The following is a 19624-nucleotide window of genomic DNA, read 5'->3' as shown; positions in this document are numbered from 1 at the left end:
AAGAATGAAATTGGTACTCTAGGATATTTTTTGGCAAGTATTTAATTAGATTGACATGAGAAAATACGCAGCCAACTTCAGTCGGTGCAAAATATGACCATTTTTCTCTCACCAAATGTTTTCTACCATTTGAAGAAAAAAAATTCAGAGAACTTAAATAATTAATACATGATAAATAAGCCAACAAATAGGGGAAAGTACAACATGCTCTCGGTGTGTATATGTGCTGGCCGAATGCAGGACCAGAAACTTAAAATTTCTGAAGCTCTCCCTGCGACCTAAATTAGTAAAACTTGGACGAAGTTGCAAATCCTTGGAGCCTTCTCTCTTAACATCTCGGGAAAAAAAGGGGTGAGCAAATAAAAAATTCAACCCTAAAACATAATTGCGGTAAAATTATACACATTTGCAAATGGAATACATGTCAGTTTAGAGAGGGAGAACTCGAGCAAAGAAAATACATCTGACTTTTGATAACACTGGCACCAAAACTTAGCATGAACCTTGTTCGGAATTGCAGCCTAGTTTAGGTGGGGTTTCAAATGCAGCAGCTTGGATTACCAAGCATCCAAAGTCCAAACAAGGTAAACCATTTTTTAGCCCTGTCAGATAGTGAGATCTTTGAATGCCTCTAGTTTGCCATTTGATGTGGATTCCGCATTGTGATCACCCACCCAATGGTTAGAACTCCCAGTTTCAGTGCTCTTACGTATCTGGTTAAAGGCAGAGTTGGGAGAGGCAGAGCTGCAAATTCCCTCAAAGTATGTGGAGTATGGGAAAAGCTCAGCACAACGCATTTTCCATCCTGCAAGCAAATTTACCATTTCCAAATTTATAAAGTATCAAATATTGCGTCTCCTTTGGGGTTTTTCCTCTGGCTATTCCAAATGGAAATAATGGTTCTGGGAGTAGTCTTTATCCTTAATTATAAGACTCTTTTAATTAATTCACGTTTCTTAAAAAAAAGTAATTAGTTTAGTTAATCACATTAAATCTTCAATTATTTGTACTATAATTCCAAAATTATCCTTTTCTTATTTCTCTATCAACTTAATTGTTTCTCGTTAATGTTTGAAAAGAGAATAATTAAGAACATGTAGGAAAAAAATAATTAGTATATCTAGAAATTAGAAAATGGTTTTATAAAAAAGAACAAACAAGATTCTGAAAAGGGTTTCATAATTATGGATGGAGGAAGGAGTATTTAAAAAGACAGTTTTCAAGGCAGAATTATTATTGACTGCATGAGAAATTCTAATGATGCATCATTACAATGTGGGTGTCAACAATAACAGACAGACAGAGGAATAGCAAGCAGATTATAGAAACTCAAATTTCAGAAGAAAATAGTGAAAATTAAAAATTAAAATTCCCTTTTGCAGTCATTAAGGAAAACAAAAAATTCCGTTAAAAAATAACATTTTTATTTCTTGATCATTTTTTTCTTCTAAAAAAAATCTGGATCTCTTCAGCAGTCAGTAAATTGCTAATATGAGAAAGCAAATATTTACTCTTGGAAATCACAAGCACCATCATACCCAATTTCTCCCAAAAGCCATTTAACATAAATAAATAAAAAAATTAATCAAGCAACAGAAAATCCCAATGATACTTACTTGATGCAGCATCCTGATCGACAAGAACTGTTGCAAGAAGTTTATGAACTGAAATACAATCTTTAAGTTTCCATTCCCTGATTGGTCCAAGCGCTCCATTTCTATTAAACAAAATATTCCATGAATAACACTGCCGTAAACATAAACATAAACATTTGCACATGGCAAACCCCAAGAATAATCAGATAAGCTATCTCTTTTCCTTTTCACTCTCTAATACAGTCTACCTAAGTGTCTGATCTACACATGATTCTTCTGTCTCATTTATTTCATTGATGGGGGGATCAAGTGACAAGCTCAATACTAGCTAGGTGAGGCAATTTATTCCAGTTAGCCTTTTCAGCCAGTCAGTCGAAATGTGAATAGAATGCTGAGACATGTCAAGCCATGCTAAAGTATGAAATATGAAACTTTCCTAATCCAAACCAAAACAGGTGTGCATCACATGCATGTGAGTGGGGTACCAGTTTGAAGACATGACACAATGTTGTGTTAGTGCTTAATAGCATGAAACATGAGGTGGTGTATAAGAACATTACCTTGGCACAAGATTATTTGCTGACCCCTCAATCAACTTGACAGCCTCGGACCTTCTGCTGGGATCCAAAATATACAACATTTCTCCAAAAGCAGCTCTGTGTGTCAAAGAATCTGAAAACAGGAGGTAAATAAAATAAGAAATCTTCATAATCAAGCTTGAAATATATGGGTAATCAACAAATGCTTATGTTAATGCTGAGTACAACCTTCATGTTTTTCTAGGAAAGAGTTATTTGTCTCAAACAGAGATTTCCCATGCAGTTGACTACATAAAAAGGATAACCAAAGAAAATTATAGTTAAATCATAAATTAATAAAAAATGAATGAAAGTGCCCCAAAAGACAATAGGGGGGGGGGGGGGGGGGAATGTAGATAAGTGCACCAGAGAACCTAATAGTTTGGCGCTCAGCTTCTAAGACATTACAAATGAGTTTCTCACTGTCGGTCACAGGAGCATTCATGGATCCCACTTTATTGAAGAATTTAATCTGCAACATGTGGACTTAAAAATGAATGACAGCAGAAATAATCATTTTCCTTAATGGAGGAAGGAAGAAACCAAAAAAAGAGAGGATAGTACATCCTATAAAAGGAGATAAAAATAGGACAAAAGGGCGGGGGGAACCACAAGCACCATGCACTAAATTCAAAGGAATGATTTTTGAAGATATCCAATTTGCATGTACTAAATGCTAAATACAAACAAATTAAAAAAATTCACAAGTAACATCAGATATTATGTAGCGTTTTGGTATTGATAAACGTTAAAATCCTCAACTTTCTAATCCCAGTGACATAAAATTGATTTGTTCTTCAGAAAAGAGCATACCAAGCAACGATGAGAATCAGGGTGTTCAGCATCCAACCTCAGTAACTGCTTCACAGCCTACAAGTCAAAAGATTGAGAACAAAACACATTTAACTGGCATAATATTCTAAAATGAGAAAGTGTAACAACTAACAAGTTTTATAATGTTATGAAATGAAAAGTAACATAAATCTTCAATTAATCGGCATAAATTCACAGCGTAGACCCCCTAAAATATGTCAAGGAAGACAGCCCAGACTGTTAAATCAAATAAATTACTAGCCTAACAAATTGATTAGCTTTTAATAAGCTGTATACCCCCCAGCTCAAAAAAAAAAAACCTTCGCTTCTCATTTTACATATTTTTACCTGGAATGCAAGCAAAATCCTCTGTTTTCTCATATATAATTCAAAAGAGAGAAAGTGCGTCTCCACTGAATCTGGTGAATTCTTCTGCAGCAGCTTCAAGTATTTTGTGCCTTCCAACAAAGGATCTTCGACCTAAGCAGGAGAAAATTGCACAATAGCACAATAAACAGTACAATATCAGCCATAACAATTACAATAACTCAATAAGCATAACTTATCAGAATAATTTCCTGGAAATATATCAATGAATTTTCACAGAAACATTTCACAGTTGATTAGACTTTGATAAACCAAATAATGAACTACATCGATTTTGTTAATACAGGCAGAGTAATGAAACTGTAAAAACTGTCTTTGGATTCAACATGGCATTTTAACCATGAATCTATTGCACACACATACATGTACTCCTCATGCAAAACCACCAGAATACTCTCTTTCACACACACACATGCATACCCACCCTGCCAAACTACCAGAATCACATTGAAACATTGTTCAAGGATCCATATTTAGAATAAGTGACATTTGTTAGAGATATAATAAAGCCTTTCATAAGCCTTCACCAAACATATTTTAGGGAATGCTGGAACATGACATAGTATCAGTTCTTGCCACCCCCATTCTTCAAATTATTAAAAAAATCTACAAAAGTTAGAGTAGGCATGGGCAATATCCATACTTACAATCCAAAGAGCTCTAGCATGAGGTGTCACGTTAAAGATAAAATTGACTGTCATGATGAGCCTCCATGGCTCCACATAACATCTTAAACTTTTGGAAGAGTTGGTTCTTCACAGGTTATACTCACCTATACTTTTTGCATACTAAAAGAAAACAAAAGTATTGAAATTTAACCTGCAACAACTTTTCACCACGTGGATCCGGATCAATGGGTTTTGCCTGCCGTTTCCCAGACTTTGATATCCCACCAGCACTTGATTCTTCATTTTTTTCTTCTGCCTCCTAAGGGGGGGGGGGGGGGGGACAATAGCATGAATACTTTTCCAATAAGAATTTCCCCACAGAAGCAAAAGCAGTGATTATTACTTTCTTAGCTCTTGCTTCTGCCTTTCTCTGTTTTTGCCTCATTTTCTTTTTTTGAGAAGGAAGCAACTTAGACATGTCATTATCTTCCTCGGCTGTTGACTTTGGGGGAGAATCATGCAATTTGATATAACATCTGCAGCTCCAAATATTACAAGCAGGAGATCGTAATTGCAAAATCAGAAGGAAATTTCATTTGCAAATATTAATTTAGGCCGAAATGTTAAGGCAGTCCCAAATTGGTGCTGTTTTAACTCAAAATTCTAAGAACACACCAAACATGATGCATAAAAGAGCAACGCTTGACCTCTCAATGAAGGTTAGGCACGGAAACAATTTACAAATTCACTGCTCAGTTTCCCAATGCAAGTGTAGTACCCAGCTCTACAAAGCACTGCATAACACTAACTAGCATAACAACTGATGCAGTAAACCAATTAAAAACTGCATATATTCACCTGATAGCTCCAGCAGCTGCTTTATGAAAGTATGCATGTGAATGCAATTGGTCTTGAAATTTAAGCATTTCAACATATGTACGCAACGTCATTTTCCTTAAGCAGTATGAATGAAAATCAAATTGATCTTCTGTAATGTCTGCATAATGCTTCTCAACAGCCAGAAATTTCTTCAGAGCCATTCCAAGATTACCTTGGCGAAAATAGCTTTCAGCAGAGGCAAGCTCATACCTTCAAAATACAAATGTTACAATGTGTTACCAAATGAAACCATAATATTGCTAGCAAGTACAGAATATTACACATCATTAGATACAGACCACATGCACTGCATATCATGTAGGTTGTTGTGCTGATCACCATCTTTTGTGAACAACACAGCAGTTTTTTCTGCCAAAGCGACCTGGATATCAAGAGAATGGACCAAAAGAAAGTCAGAACACGCAAAAGAGAAAACTACACATATTACAACACACGAGTGCGAATGAAATTCAAATTATATAGATAGCCAAAACCTGATCAGCCTGCAGCATGCGCTTAACACATTCACTATTAACATAACGATCAGCAAGATCCATACACCTAGCTTCATCAGCAAATGCAGCAGCAGCAACCAAATCACCAGCATGCTTCAGTATCCGACTCTGTTATACGAAAACATGCAACAATCATTCAACAAGTTTTTCCACATGCTATTGAGTATTGACTGTTAATACAAGTTACCAGTCACCACTAATCCCAACTGCATTAACTCATTTTACCAATAGTTGGTCTTAAAAACATCACTTGTCATATAATCATTTAACTTGCCTCATTTTTTTCGCTATAATGAAAAGTTTCCCCAGAGATAATAAAGCAGTTTTTTTTTTAAATTCTCTGCAAAACTTTCCTCTCCATACTTCTAAATCTTTGAAGGTACATGTTACCTTTCGAATAACTAGAGCATATTATATATACTTTCAGTGCCTTTATTGGATAGCATTTCATATTATTAGATATAATAATTTTTTTATAGAAAAAGAGAATTGAAAATGTTTTTCAATTTCACATTCATCAATACTTGAAAATTGTTTCATTTGGTAACATAGAATATTTTATATTATTTTGTATCATTTATATTCTTCATTGAAGAAATAAATACATAACTGGCATTTGAAAAAAAAATTATATATTTCAAGCGCAAAATATAGCAGATGAGTCGAAAGCATTTACAAAATAACAGATAGCTTGAAGTGACATTCTAAACAGCAAGAAGGCATATAAATACCAGCACAAAAATTGCAGAGAAATACACCAAAAATTGTATATTGAAGACATTTATGTGATTAGATACACCAAATGCAATAGTCAACAGTAACTGGTGATTTACATGTCTTCGTATGGGTTATGTAATTTATTTATGCTAATAGCAGTTCTCGCAGTTAATTAGACAAATCACAGAGTTAAGTGTTATTTAATTGGTGGTTATATTCTGTTAACTAGAGTACAAATTTATATAGACACACACAACTACAAATGCTCACAAATTTATATAATAGGACTATGTAGAAAAGAAAAAAACCTAAAATAAGCAGGGAACTACTTAGAAATATAAGCAAACCTTGACTGAATACAGATCAATGACGGTAGGTGTGTGATCAATAGCCTCATTGATTTTAAAAAGAGCAATTTCATATTGGCCCCGTCTGTCATAATGCTGCACCAATAAAAATTCAATGAGTAGAAAAAATATGGAGGAACCCACAAAATAATGTATCAAAACATCATCTAAAAAATATGCACAAACCTGAGCCAACAAGAACAAAGTCCACATAAGAGTTGAAGGCGGCTCTTTTTCCATCCTGAATAAAGATAAAGATTGGTTAGTTGTACAATAAAAGTTCCAAAGCATCAAAACTTTAATGCAAACTTATAAGACTCTTTCCCATTCAATTGTAATTGGATATTGTCCTTATAACTTCTTTCAGTTCTTTGTGCAATCTTTTTTATCTAATTCAACTTATCCTCCCCCAAGATGTACATCCTTTCTTTTGTTTCTAAAAGTGTCAAGTGTGTTCTGGTTTTACAAAATGAGCTATTAAATTTGAAAGTGGCTTTATATGCTATGAAGAATGTCCTTTGTTAAATCTATTAGCATTCCCTTTAATGAGCATTTTGGGTCCATCTTATAATATTTTATAGGCTTAAATATCTTTTTGGTATCTGTAAGTTAGCGTTTTTTTACCTTTGGTCATTGAGTTCATTTTTCTAATTTTAGTTCCTATAAGTTTACACTTTTCCAATTTTGGTCCCTAAAAGATATTTTGCCCATTTTTAGTCCCTGAAAGTTTGCATTTTTTCAATATTGGTCCCTATAAGATTCTAATTTTTTAAGTTATAGTCCCTATAAGTTCGTGCTTATAGGGACCAAAATTAGAAAAACACAAGCTTACAAGGACTAAAAATGAGCAAAATATATTACAAGGATCAAAACTGAAAAGAACTTACAAGAACTAAAATTAGAAAAATGAACTCAATGACCAAAGGTAAAAAACGCTAACTTACAGATACCAAACAGATATTTAAGCCTATAAAATATTATAAGATGAACCCAAAATGCTCATTAAAGGGAATGCTAAAAGATTTATCAAAGGACATTCTTCATAGCATATAAAGCCACTTTCAAATTTAATAGCTCAACATGCCTGATTCATCTAGGCAATACTTGACATTATTTGAGAAAACATTGGACAATTTAGAGAGGAATTTTCTGAATTACTTATCAATCCACTCAACTATTGATATCAACATTAGACATCATTCAACTAACTAATTAAGCATTCCAACCGTTACTAACTTTCTCTCCCCTCTCTCCTAACTCCTAACACAATAAACATTAACATAAGCACCAAATTTGATCTCAGACAAAAGTATATTTATAACACATATTTTAATTCCCACCCTCCAGGGTATTGACTAGTGGTCTTAATAGAACTCTCTATCTCAAGAATGATCTGTTCCAAAATGTCTGCCTGGAAAGTGAGAAAAATCAGAGCTGAAGTCAGAAACAACATACAATAACACAACCCCAAACTATTTAAGCAGAAGAATGTTAGTAATAGAACTGACCTTCCCAAGTTGATTGTATAGCGAAGAAAGATCTGAGAAAAGAGATGGAACTCCCTATAAGCAACACAACGTGAAATTCCAATTTAATACTGAAAGTGGTAAAGTAGGCAGAATATATCAAATAAATAAGATCTGCATATACCTTAGTTAGGAGAGGCCTAATATAATTATCTGCTGCTTCATGAAATTTGTCACCTTGTAAAAAATCCAGTGGTATTCTCTGAAAAAAATAAGTAAATAACAGTGTGGGACAAACTTCATTCTAAAAAAATGGGCTAAAATAGTATTACTCATGCTAATAAGAGAAAAATATTAACATTGTCACCACAAATTCACCTGTAATGTATTTTAGCCCATTTTTTTATCATTGGCAGACACAAATCACACATCATCTAGAGATATGGACAAAATAGTGTATATAAGTGGGGGACAACCCTCTCCTTACAAGCCGGTTTTGTAGGGTTGAGTTAGGCCCTTAACCCACATTCTAAGATGATTTGAATAGCTTCCCCCATCAAAACCAGGGTAGTTATAAATAATGACTATAGTAGATGGGAAGGAAACAAAAATTAACACTGATTACATCGAGTAAACTAGCATACCATTTCACAATTAATTTCCCATTCAACATTCAACAGGAAATCACCATACTGGGGGAGGGGGTTCTCCTTTTACACAAACAATATGTTACAATAACAATTAAATGCAGGTTGTGATGCTGAAAGCAAGCTATAAAAGTAAATGTGATATATAACTACAAGAATTGGCTACCCTTACCTTAACAGCAGAAGACCACTTATATTGCTGCCCAAGTGTTTTGTACAAGGCATCTAACCGATCTATTTCATCAGGAGAATAATGACCATTTTTTGAATATAATCCAACACATTTTTGGAGGCCTTCATAATATCTGAGCATCAACATGAAGCACATATAATTGTTTAGCTTCAACTCGTTGGTAAGATTGTATACAAGATAAAATACAAACGGGTATCAAGAAAAGGGAGTTATTACACAACCATTATGTGCCATTAAAATGAACTAAACAGTCTATAACCCAAAACATTTTGGAGACATTGATGGAATATAAACAATATAATGAAACATTATGGGGTCTATCCATTTCTTGTTTTAGAAAATGTTTTGTGTTTTAAAAATGAGGATTAAGGAATCTAAATATCCTTTTTTTGCTGTGGCTAAAGCAAAAGGGAAACATAGTAGAAAAACCTAAATGGTAGATCTAAACAGACATTGCAATTGAGGCAAACCTAAAATGTATGTGGTCAGAAAGATCACCTATAATTGTCAGGATTCATGGAAAGTAATGTCCGGTACAATTTCTCCCCTTCTTCTAAGCGGCCAAGCTTAACTAGAAGTAAAACCTCCTGTTCTTTATATGCAAGCTTATCAACCTAAAGACATAATCAGAAACAGGTAAGATATCATGCTTCGCATTCATATCAAGTTTTAAATTATCAAATTACCTCAACTAATAAAACACATACAATTTTTAACTCTTTCTTTTGCAACTCCTCAAGAGCTTTCTGAAAAAATCTGCATTCTTCTAGCAAGGAGATCTTGATGAATACATTCGATGCAGAAAATCACCATGTCAGGGAAATATTAACAGTGGCATATGAACCATATAAAAGACTTCATATTCCTAAACATGCACTTCTAGTGACAACAGAAATATTTGCATTCAAAACAAAACACAATTTACCTAGAGCAAGACATCCAAAACATGAAAATATAGATGCTGAGAAAGTTCTCTATTTGAGTTATAATGGCTATAATGCATAAAGGCTATCATTGGCATTTACAAAAACTCACAAACAGTGAAAGCCCATTTAAAATCCTATCATCTTATAGCAAAAGATAATTGAGGTAAAAGTTACATCAAACAAAAATTATGTGAAGAGGCATTATGCTATATGCATTAAACAGGAAATAGTTGCAGCAACATCCAGAGGAAAGACCTTATACAAAAGCATTTCCCCATGCTCACACCATTCATTTTCTGGAGGATAATCATCTTCCAATGTCCCTTCATACGCTTCCAGAATTTCAATAGCCTTTGATGCACTGTTTCATATTAAAAGTCAGTACAACAAACTATAAAAATAAAATTATGCCATTTGAATAACAACTACTATCAATAGTGAAGCCTGGGTACTAGCATGATCCAAAGGTTCACAGCAGAATTCTGAAGCAATTCAAACAACATTGGGTCCAAAATCTCCTCCCACAACATTACCAAGTTTGGTCTCATTCTTAGACCCTACAAGAATAACACACCCCCACTCAACAACACCCCCCCCCCCCCAAAAGATAGCGAAAATATACCTTGTTTTTGAAGTGTTTCATTTTAATTATATTTTTCCAGAATTTTTATAATTATTTTTAGGACATTTAGGAATACTTTCTGCATCAAGAACATAGAGATCACCAAATTCATGACTTTTACCAATAATTTTCTTTGTCCTAAGATGCTGATAGTGTATGTAGTTAGTCAGTAATCTAGGCTACATTTACAAACATGCTGAGTAAGCTCTCAGGTTAGTTATGCCAGCTGTCAGTTACTTATGACAGTTGAATTCTGTAATGATTCAGTTAGAAGCTTGTATCTCAAACCTATCATGCATAAATAAGAGTCTTTTGACTCCTCTCTGTAATCAGAATTTGCATTCACTTTCAATAAACAAAAGTTATTTTTCTCTCAAATGTCATATTTCTATAGATCCTGAAATAATAAGTGATCAGGACAACAAAGCAATTAAAGGCATGGGTAAATATAGCAATCAATTACATTATCTCAAAAGCATCAACAAATCAAAAAATAGGAACATTGACAATCTAAGGGCCTTTTTAGCTAGGAAAACATTTCCTGTTTTTAGATATAATTACAAAAATGCCACCTTGTTTTTACTTTGTTTCTAGTTTTCAATATTTCATACATGAAATAGTGAAAACAACATCTAAGAAGATAATCCTTAGGTCTCATATTATATATTATTTAGGAAAAAAGGCAGCTCAAGCAGCTATCATTAGGATAAAGCATTTAATTTTATAAAAACAAAAAATCATACTTAGAGTTCAAATGATGAGCAACAGCAAAGCCAATCCAGTTCATGCGATGATTTGACTTGAGCGTCAGAAGTTGCTGTCGTGTCTCAACAAAGCCAGATAAGTCTCGCATTTGAGCCTGACAGTGAGAAGTAAAAGCACATTCACATGGATCAAAACATTAAAGGAATTCACTGACTGTGACTGTGTAATTTGAAAGTCATACAGTAAAATATCTTTGCAAAATAGTTGTATCTGTTGGAACTTGGAACTATAAATAACTTAATTACTATCCATTTTCCAAAATAGCTTTAGTTCATTGAGCAGCTTAGATTCAATAGGAAATTGACATAGTTTAATTGCTCTTTTTCAGAACTGTATTCTGTATTAATATTAATCTCTGTGTATATGAACCATTCAACTAAGTGTGAATTGTGCAATCAAGAAATTTTGCTGAAAATCAGTTTTCTCCTATTTTTATCTTCAACTGCATCCTCCGGACTCTCCAGTGATGTGACCTTTGGCTATGTAATGGAAGATTCCAAATGGTAAAAGGCTGGAGAGAGATTTTCCTTTCACCTTTATTGTTAATCATGCCTAGGATTAATTAAACAAATAATTCTAGAAAGATTTATATTGAATTTGATTTGAATAGGTAACAGAATGGCAGTAATTTCTAACGTAAGTACCTATCTACCTATGAGCTTCATCAAGAGTCATAATTCATAAATGAACTTAGAAAGAAAATTACAGTATCATAAAAGTACCATTGTTGGCAATGATGGTAAGTTAAGGACAAAGTTCACAATAAACTTTCCTCCACACCAACAAACAAAGCAATAACAACAAGGTACGTGTTTATGTAAAAAATGTCATAGATAATGCCAGAATAGGAAAACTAACATCAAAGTAAAAGTCGTAGCAGAAAAGAGAGATAGGGAAACTTTATAAGTTTACATATGCTAAAACAAAGCAAGTAGAAGCAAAAGGACTTAATATGCTACCTGTAAAAGTGATAGGTCCCGCAAGATTTCAATATTGTCAGGATCTATTTTCAGTGCATTCCGATAACACTTTATTGCTTCCCTATATTCTCTGTCTGACCGATACAGGAGACCATAAACATGCCAGCAAACATGACTTTTAAGGTCATTCTGCACTAGAAATTAAAAATTAAGCTTGGATCATCTGACAAACATTGACTAGACGATTGATAAATGGTGCAAGATCAAAGGCAACCCACCTTCAATCCTTGGCGAACCAGTTCGTATGCCTCAGACTTACGATCCATGCAATTTAATGTCAAACCCTTCATTGATAAAGTTTCTATCAACCAGAAGGGGGAACAGACACATAAATAAGAAGAAGAAAAAACACAAAAAAACAAAATAATTAAAAGGCGGAAAGAGAAAAACAACTTCTGTAAGGAAAACAATATATCATTTTTTGTGTTACTCATTTAAAAGAAAATAAAATATCCCGACAAGAAAGGAAAGGCATGGACAAACAAGTACTAAAAAGTTATACCTCCATGGTCAGGAAATTTTTTCAAAATGGTATCGGCTGCTTTGAGGCCCTTTTTGTATTGTTTGGTTTCGTAGGATTTCTGCAGCAATGCAAACAAGAAAATTAAGTCCCACATATAAGTAGACCCCAACCACACCGATTCAGTTGCTTATAAATTTCCCAGTAACCAAGATGATTAAAATTTAATTACATAAAGTAGTAAGCACACATTTGCTTTTACACATTGAGAAAACCAAACTCCAAAACCCTGCTACTGGAACTGGAAGGAATTCCAACGAAGCTAGATCATATAACATAGCTATTTTTCTACAGAACCTTCCTTCAAGTCTTCAATGGCAACAAGTAGGAACAAGAACAATGCCCAAAATATTCAAGGCAAAGAATTTACTATTCCCTTCTACTTCAAATGTTCATTATATTCATTTATCCATTACTGACTATGTCAGGTTTTCTGTGTGTCACATTGATAAAATCAATCTCATCCATAGTCCAAGTGAGAGCAGTTCAAACTTCATTCCTACTTCCCATAGCCGCGAGGAAAAAGGAAAAAAAAAAGAACACAGAGAGAATGCAAATAAATTCAAAACGCGCAAGTTTAGGAACTTCCAATCCCGCTCTAACTTGCAGAAGAGCTGAAATACAACACAACGGTGAACCTCCTCACAAATCACTGTAGTCAATCCTGAATGCTCCGATTTTTTTACATTTAATTTCTATAAAGTCTTGACCGGATTGTCAGCAAAGAAACAAAGGAATAAGAAGAGAATCTAGGGTTTCGAGATGGAGAAGAAGCAATCGCGGAAGCAGGAGAAAGTGATTGAAAATGGATCGAGCATAAAATTAGAGAGAGAGAGAGAGAGAGAGAGAGAGAGAGAGAGAGCTTACAACAATAAGCTTGAAGAGGTTGGCCTCTTTTGGAGGAAGAGAAGCACCCATTTAAGCGGTGGCAGAGACTGAGAATGAGAGGGTGTGTTTTGGCGGAAGCGAAGAAGAAAGAGAAAGGGTTCAGTTGTGTTGTGGATGGCGTGTGCGTGAAGTGCAAGTGCAAGTGCAACCCTATTGTCAACAAGAAGCAAGGAACCGAACCACTACGTGCTATTGCTCCTATGTTTCCTTTTTTCTTTTTTCTTTGGTTGCTTCTAAAAATAATATTTACTGCGCAAGAACATTGTGCCTGCGTGCGGTTAACTTCCACACTCACCCACACTACTAGTTTACAACACCTGTCGCAGTTCGGGTCGGTCTATAATGGGTCACTCACTCATAACTTTTTGTGTGCAAGATCGGATTTAATTGTCTCAAAAAATAATAATTTAGTCAAACCTTTTCTGGATACAGACTAAACGGGTAAAATATACTCATGCTTTAATTTTTAACACCATAAATAATATACTATTATTTTTTAATTTTATCTATATGCATATGTAAAATAATCATTTTCCTAACATATATATCATTATTTTTAATTTCTAATGACAATATTATTATATTTTAAAATTAATACATTAAATTCAACTACTTTGGAATTAAATATATTATTAAGTGAAAAATTAATGAAATTCTTTGAAAAAACATGATTATCATATATAAAAAAAATAAAAGCTCATTAAAAATGACGTCAATGCACGTATTAATATAGAAATTTAATATCTATATAGTATAACACAATTTTACATTAATATCTAATCACAAATTATCATTTTAAAATAATTATTTTAAAATTCAATAAATTTATCATAATAATGAATTAGAATTGAATGATTTTATTAAAAAAAATTACACGCATAACCCTTCTTCTCGTAACGTAGAGTCCCATCATATAAAACATTGGAGTTTAATATCTTCTTTCTCAATCGAAATAATAACATTTGCACGATTGATACTGAAAATTAATTTTAGTTGTTCTATCATTTTGGTTCAGGTACCTCGACTTCATGTAGAGAGTTCTTTGAGACGAGAATGACACCTTAGTTTGTTTTGCGACAAAATTGGAAGGATGCTCAATAGTGGCAACTGAGCTTTGGGGAATTTATCAATTATCATGGTCTTTAGTTGGCCTGGACTAAAGGGTTTCACAAAATAATTGTTTATTTGGACTCTCAAGTAATATGAATGGAAGCAGTAAAACAGGTCAATATCTAAGGCTAACAAAGACCGCGTGAGTTATGCACTTTCAAAAGGAGGCCAGTCTAACACACTCGGGCTTTTTCTTTCTTTGTAATATACACCGTAGAATGATCCAAAGAAAAATCTAGGTGAACCAAAACAACTCATTTTTATCCCTAAAGTAACAAGTTCAATCATCACAAATCACAAGTGGCAGATATTAGAGGACAAAGCCTTATATGCAATATCTATTTCTTGTTCAGTCATCTCAATTGTCTCATCACTATCATACTCAACTGCACCAGAAGACATGGCATTTGTTCTTCCAGTTTTGCTCCTCTGTTCTTTATTTACCTTTGAATTCTTTTTCCTTTCATGATCTAAACTATTTAGTTCCTCCTCATAAATACGTTTACAATCCAAAGCCTGTCTTCGAAGATCTTCCTTTGACAATGAGCCCTTGTTTCCTACTACATCAAACTTTGCAAGCTCCTCAACAACACGAGGTAAGAACATCCAGTCCTCAGTTCCTTTCCGGATGTCCTGGTTAAAGATAATAAGACAAACACAACCAGCTGTGAAATCATATATTTGATTCATCCCTGTGATAAAGGCACTGCACTGAAACTAAATTTAAAGTATTAAACTAGAAAAGCAATTCAACAAGTCTTAGTGCAAACTGTTAGTGGCTTTGAGTGTGCTGACTCAATCAATTCATCAGCCAAATCTAAGTGTTAGAAATTATACATTATATCTGGGATCATAGAATCAAGTGTACAAAGGTTGCAGAGAAAACTTAGTTGCACCTAGAAAAATGTTGGAATGAAAAGGATAAGGAAATAGAAATTACTAAGTACTACTGGTGTTCATGCAAGAAAAAAAAATGAAATGTTTGTGGTTTGTTATGTTTCCCAGTTAGCTGACTTCATACCTCCTAAGATAGACAAATTTAATACTCCAATAATAACCAATTGTATTTAAAATAAATTTTAAAAATTATACTGGTGATCCTTGTCTTACATGTTTGTGAAAAGTGCACCCTTAAACAAAATACAATTGAATTTTAAATAATAACATAACTTTGTTCTTTATCTATCAACATACTCTGCTTATTCTAACAGAGAGTTTAAACAAAGGATTGCATACAAAATTAGTCTCTATGAAGGGGGAATTTTTACCTATGTCAGCATCCCCCAAGGAAACAAAATATCAGAAAAGTTGCTTGCTAACAAATAGGAGTGATAAACAATTTTCTATGTGTACATTACCTGTTTTTCCTCTAGAGAACATATTGCATCTTGCAAACAAGTTAGAATCCCCTCTGCAGCTATTTTTGTCAACTCACGTGGATCTGGCTGAAATGATTAACATGATGTTTAGATTCATATACAGTACAACTATCAACCTTAAGCACAAATAATTGGGAACAACAAATATACTACGCTTTTCTAACAAGTGAATTTGATTCCAATGCAAACCTCTTTTTTTGCACTTTAGTCTGATTCTATGCAAGTTCTGAATGCAAATAAGAAAATTGTAACCTCCAGAATGAACAGAAACAGTCTTTTATACAGGAATGGAAGATCATAACCTTTTCTTCTTGACTTTCCAGCCACTGAATTGTTTTATTCAAATCATCAATGGCCCACTTTTTCACTTCCAAAGGCTCAAAGCATTTCCTAGCAACATCAGTGTCTTTTCCCTGGAATATGCAGCAAACATAAAAGTCTACACTCTATAACAAATTGTTTGCAGATAAAACAAAGGTTATTTAGAGACCTAAATTGTCACTTATAAAACATCTTGTCAGCTTTTTACCTTTGATTTTATGGAGGCAGTTGATGCTGAAGGCTGTTCTCTTTCAACGCGATTCAATGATTTTTTGGGTACAGATGGTTTCTTATCTGCACTCACCAACAGGGTTTACAAGAAGGATGAATTAGATATAAAATTGGATGGAGATAAATGGTATGGGAATGGGGCCATAAAGACATACAGTAAAACACTTATAGGCCATTAGCTTCACAGCTTCTTCATTATGTTGTAGCACCTATTTATATATATATTTCCAGCGAAGAAGATGGATGTAAAATGGCTTTAAAAAAACCAAAAAGAAGTGTTTTGACTTTCAAGTATTTTCTGAAATAATTAAACCTAGATAATATGATTTAAATAGCAATAGATGATAGCCGTATCTCTTGTAAAATTGCAATTTTGTTCCAAAATATGTCATTTTTATGTTTTGAATTACTTTTGAAGAATAAGAGAGTAAAGATATAAACAATATGCATGTCGCAAACAGTATAGTGCTCATTATATGTCAAAAGAAGTTCTTTAACTTTAGGTCCTGTCCCATATACAAGTATATACCCAACTATATCACCTTCATTTACTTCAAGTGATCCATTTCCTTTGCGCCATGGTTTCCCAGCATGTAAAAGGTAACTGTCAATTTCAATCAGCTTCCTCTGTGTGTAACACTCTATTATCCAATCCTAATCCCCAAAAAGAAGAAAATAAAGGATACATCATGGAATATCATGTAAGACTGTCATCTGCAAAATATTAGAAAATGATACGACCAAGAATTTGCATGGCATGATTAGAATTTCCCTACCAAAATAAAATTTGTTTAAAGTTTGATACCCATAAGGCATTAACATTTGACAAACAAATGAATTAACACTACCGAAACTAGTGAAAAAAGAAAGGAACGGATTGGATTATGAGATAGAAACCTCTTATTATCAAATAAGCAAAATGCTTCAATTAACACACTAGGTAAAAATTCCCTTGACACAATCACGGCAAAGAAATGCCTATAATCTTCAAGCACTGAAACGACGTCCAACAACCACCAAAAATTAAGGTTATTACAGCAATTGACATTAAATTAAACGTGGAGCTAACCGATCAAACACAGGCTTACAATGAAAATTATTCCATGAACAAAGATTCTAATGTATTTTCTTGACCATTAAGATAATAGTTTTACTTTTAATTCTATGGGCCCATCAATAATCATGAATCAATTCCAGATATATCAACCCTTTTATAAACGATGGAGGTATAAAAAATGACGCCTAGAAAAACAGATTAAATATAAGCCGTGTTTTAAAGAATGGATAGAGAAATACCAATCACAATTGCATTCACATGGAAACAAAACAAGGGAAGAGGAAAACCTTGGACACGATGGTTCCACAATCAGCTTCAACTTGTCTAAACTTAGGGGTATTTGGAAAAGCACAAACCAAGAGAGTGCAATCAGAGTTCCAATCAGGCTTATATTCTGCTCCCATTTCCATAGCTCGTGACCTCAACATGCCCCTCTCCGGATTCACAAACCCTGAAAGCACAAAAACCACCCCTTCCTGTCCACAAACCAGTAGTTAAATTAATGAACTCAATCAAACATTCAACAACAATGCAGGCAAAATATAAAAAAAATAAAAAAAAAAACCCACAAGGGAACCTAAATTGTTCCTGATAAACCAAGTACCAGAAGCTTGTTGAAGCTTTTAGATTCCAAACTTGAGGCATTTCCACCATTTTGATTTTGGACTTTGCTCTTGTTGGGTGTCTCAGCGTCACTGGATTTCTCACCTTGGCCATCCAAAGTTGGTTTCTTTGCACTGGTATCGCTCTCATTTTCCCTTGAATTCGTCCACGATGGCAGGCTCCGCTTGGAACCGCTGTTGTTGGCACTTCTTTTAGTATCGGACATGGTGAGAACTACTATGTGAAGGGTGCCAAAGTACCAAATTTGAAAATCGCCCAAGTTTTAGTGGAGAAACCTGCATTTGGGTTCTAAATGAATTTCGTAAATTGATCAAAAACTTCATCTGAGGATCGTGTAGCGTGTGCACATTGAGATAAATAACAATAAATAAATAAAAACTAATAGACAAATTTAATCAGCAAAAAATAAAAATAAAACTCTTTGCTTCTTCCTCTTACTTTTGCTGCTGCGTCTGATGTGTTCGGTTTGTTTCTGTGCTGTGTAAGTACTGGTCTACTGGAGGTGGTGCCGAAAGGAAACAGCAGTAAGACAACGTAAATATTTATAAAAACTTTGACAGAAGGAACATGTTGGTGGACGTGCCGGAGTGGTTATCGGGCATGACTAGAAATCATGTGGGCTCTGCCCGCGCAGGTTCGAATCCTGCCGTCCACGTTATTTTTATCGTTAGATTTTTTATTTTTTTCAGTCACTTGAATTGCTTTGACGAACAAAGCCAGGCCTGTAGAGGGAGAGCAACTGCGTTTCGTTTTTATGGATCTTGCTCCAAAACTTATGGCATTTGCTATTCTCACTCTATATTCATCTCTTCCCACCCCATTCTTTTTTCAAAAGTTGGAAAATTACGGTTTTACCCTCTCTCTTATTTCCCTACTTTAAGTAAAATCTTACTCCCGATAGCAAAGATCATAATCCCTATTACGAGCATTCATAATTGAACATCAAAATCTCATTATCAATCTGTAGTTTACTAGTAGCATAAGCTAGGCACCATAAAACATGTCACAGTGCATGCCATAGCGATGCCATAGTAGTTGATAGGCATACTAGTGTTAGCCACCTTTTTCCAAAGAATTTCCAAGTCTTATTGTTACTCAGCCAGTTATTGTTGTTTTAGCTCTTGTTCCTTCTCGAGCATCTACACGGCTACACCCACTTTAGTTCTTCATGTTGTTTGCTTCTTGCTTATGTCATTCAACCTGTGTAAACCCATTTTTAAAGTAAATAAAGGAGTACCCTTTCATAAGTCACAGTCAACCACTATAATAAGAGTTAAAGGACTCCCTTCCCCTCCTCTCTCCTCACTTTTTATATTTTGTTTCCAAAACACCCTCTTATCTCTTTCCCTATTTTCTTCTCGTTCCTCCACACCTATCACCATTGCCATTTGCCAAGCTCCTTGCCACACTACCATGATAGCATCATTGACCCATCATCGTCACAAACTAGTTATTT

At 34.2% G+C, this 19624-nt stretch overlaps 2 protein-coding genes and 1 non-coding gene across 6 annotated transcripts; 1 reads left to right on the top strand and 2 right to left on the bottom strand.

The window, feature by feature from the left end:
- Positions 1–26: 26 nt before the first annotated feature.
- On the bottom strand, positions 27–13694 carry LOC114374148 (N-terminal acetyltransferase A complex auxiliary subunit NAA15-like). 2 transcript variants are annotated; one of them, XM_028331756.1, is made up of 26 exons: positions 13426–13694; positions 12541–12619; positions 12257–12339; positions 12018–12167; positions 11037–11152; positions 9927–10032; positions 9453–9524; positions 9244–9359; positions 8725–8857; positions 8090–8167; positions 7948–8001; positions 7780–7850; positions 6626–6680; positions 6440–6535; positions 5355–5483; positions 5160–5242; positions 4840–5070; positions 4385–4517; positions 4193–4300; positions 3335–3466; positions 2987–3043; positions 2548–2645; positions 2363–2421; positions 2156–2267; positions 1617–1717; positions 27–805 (listed from the first exon to the last, which is right to left on the bottom strand). In XM_028331756.1, exons 1-26 carry the CDS (start codon positions 13474–13476, stop codon positions 606–608), a joined length of 2703 nt encoding a protein of 900 aa, XP_028187557.1. In that variant the 5' UTR covers positions 13477–13694; the 3' UTR covers positions 27–605. The 2 variants fall into 2 exon arrangements, with proteins under 2 accessions (XP_028187557.1, XP_028187558.1); XM_028331757.1 differs by lacking the exon at positions 13426–13694 and having other exon boundaries at positions 12257–12322; positions 12541–12608.
- Positions 13695–14679: 985 nt separating this feature from the next.
- On the bottom strand, positions 14680–18698 carry LOC114373645 (DNA-repair protein XRCC1-like). Of its 3 annotated transcripts, none has more exons than XM_028331152.1 (8): positions 18607–18698; positions 18149–18443; positions 17832–18020; positions 17030–17141; positions 16465–16550; positions 16238–16348; positions 15915–16001; positions 14680–15189 (listed from the first exon to the last, which is right to left on the bottom strand). In XM_028331152.1, exons 2-8 carry the CDS (start codon positions 18371–18373, stop codon positions 14851–14853), a joined length of 1149 nt encoding a protein of 382 aa, XP_028186953.1. In that variant the 5' UTR covers positions 18374–18443; positions 18607–18698; the 3' UTR covers positions 14680–14850. The 3 variants fall into 3 exon arrangements, with proteins under 3 accessions (XP_028186953.1, XP_028186954.1, XP_028186952.1); XM_028331153.1 differs by having other exon boundaries at positions 18149–18456; positions 18607–18649; XM_028331151.1 differs by lacking the exon at positions 18607–18698 and having other exon boundaries at positions 18149–18563.
- A 43-nt stretch (positions 18699–18741) lies between these two features.
- On the top strand, positions 18742–18823 carry TRNAS-AGA. The gene has a single exon. It is a non-coding gene; the product is annotated as a tRNA-Ser (tRNA).
- The last annotated feature ends 801 nt before the right edge of the window (positions 18824–19624 follow it).

The sequence above is a fragment of the Glycine soja genome, chromosome 11 (genome assembly GCF_004193775.1).
Source record: "Glycine soja cultivar W05 chromosome 11, ASM419377v2, whole genome shotgun sequence".
Classification (NCBI taxonomy): Eukaryota; Viridiplantae; Streptophyta; class Magnoliopsida; order Fabales; family Fabaceae; genus Glycine; species Glycine soja.
Note: the sequence above shows the minus strand (reverse complement) of the source record. Positions and strands in the feature narration are given on the sequence as shown.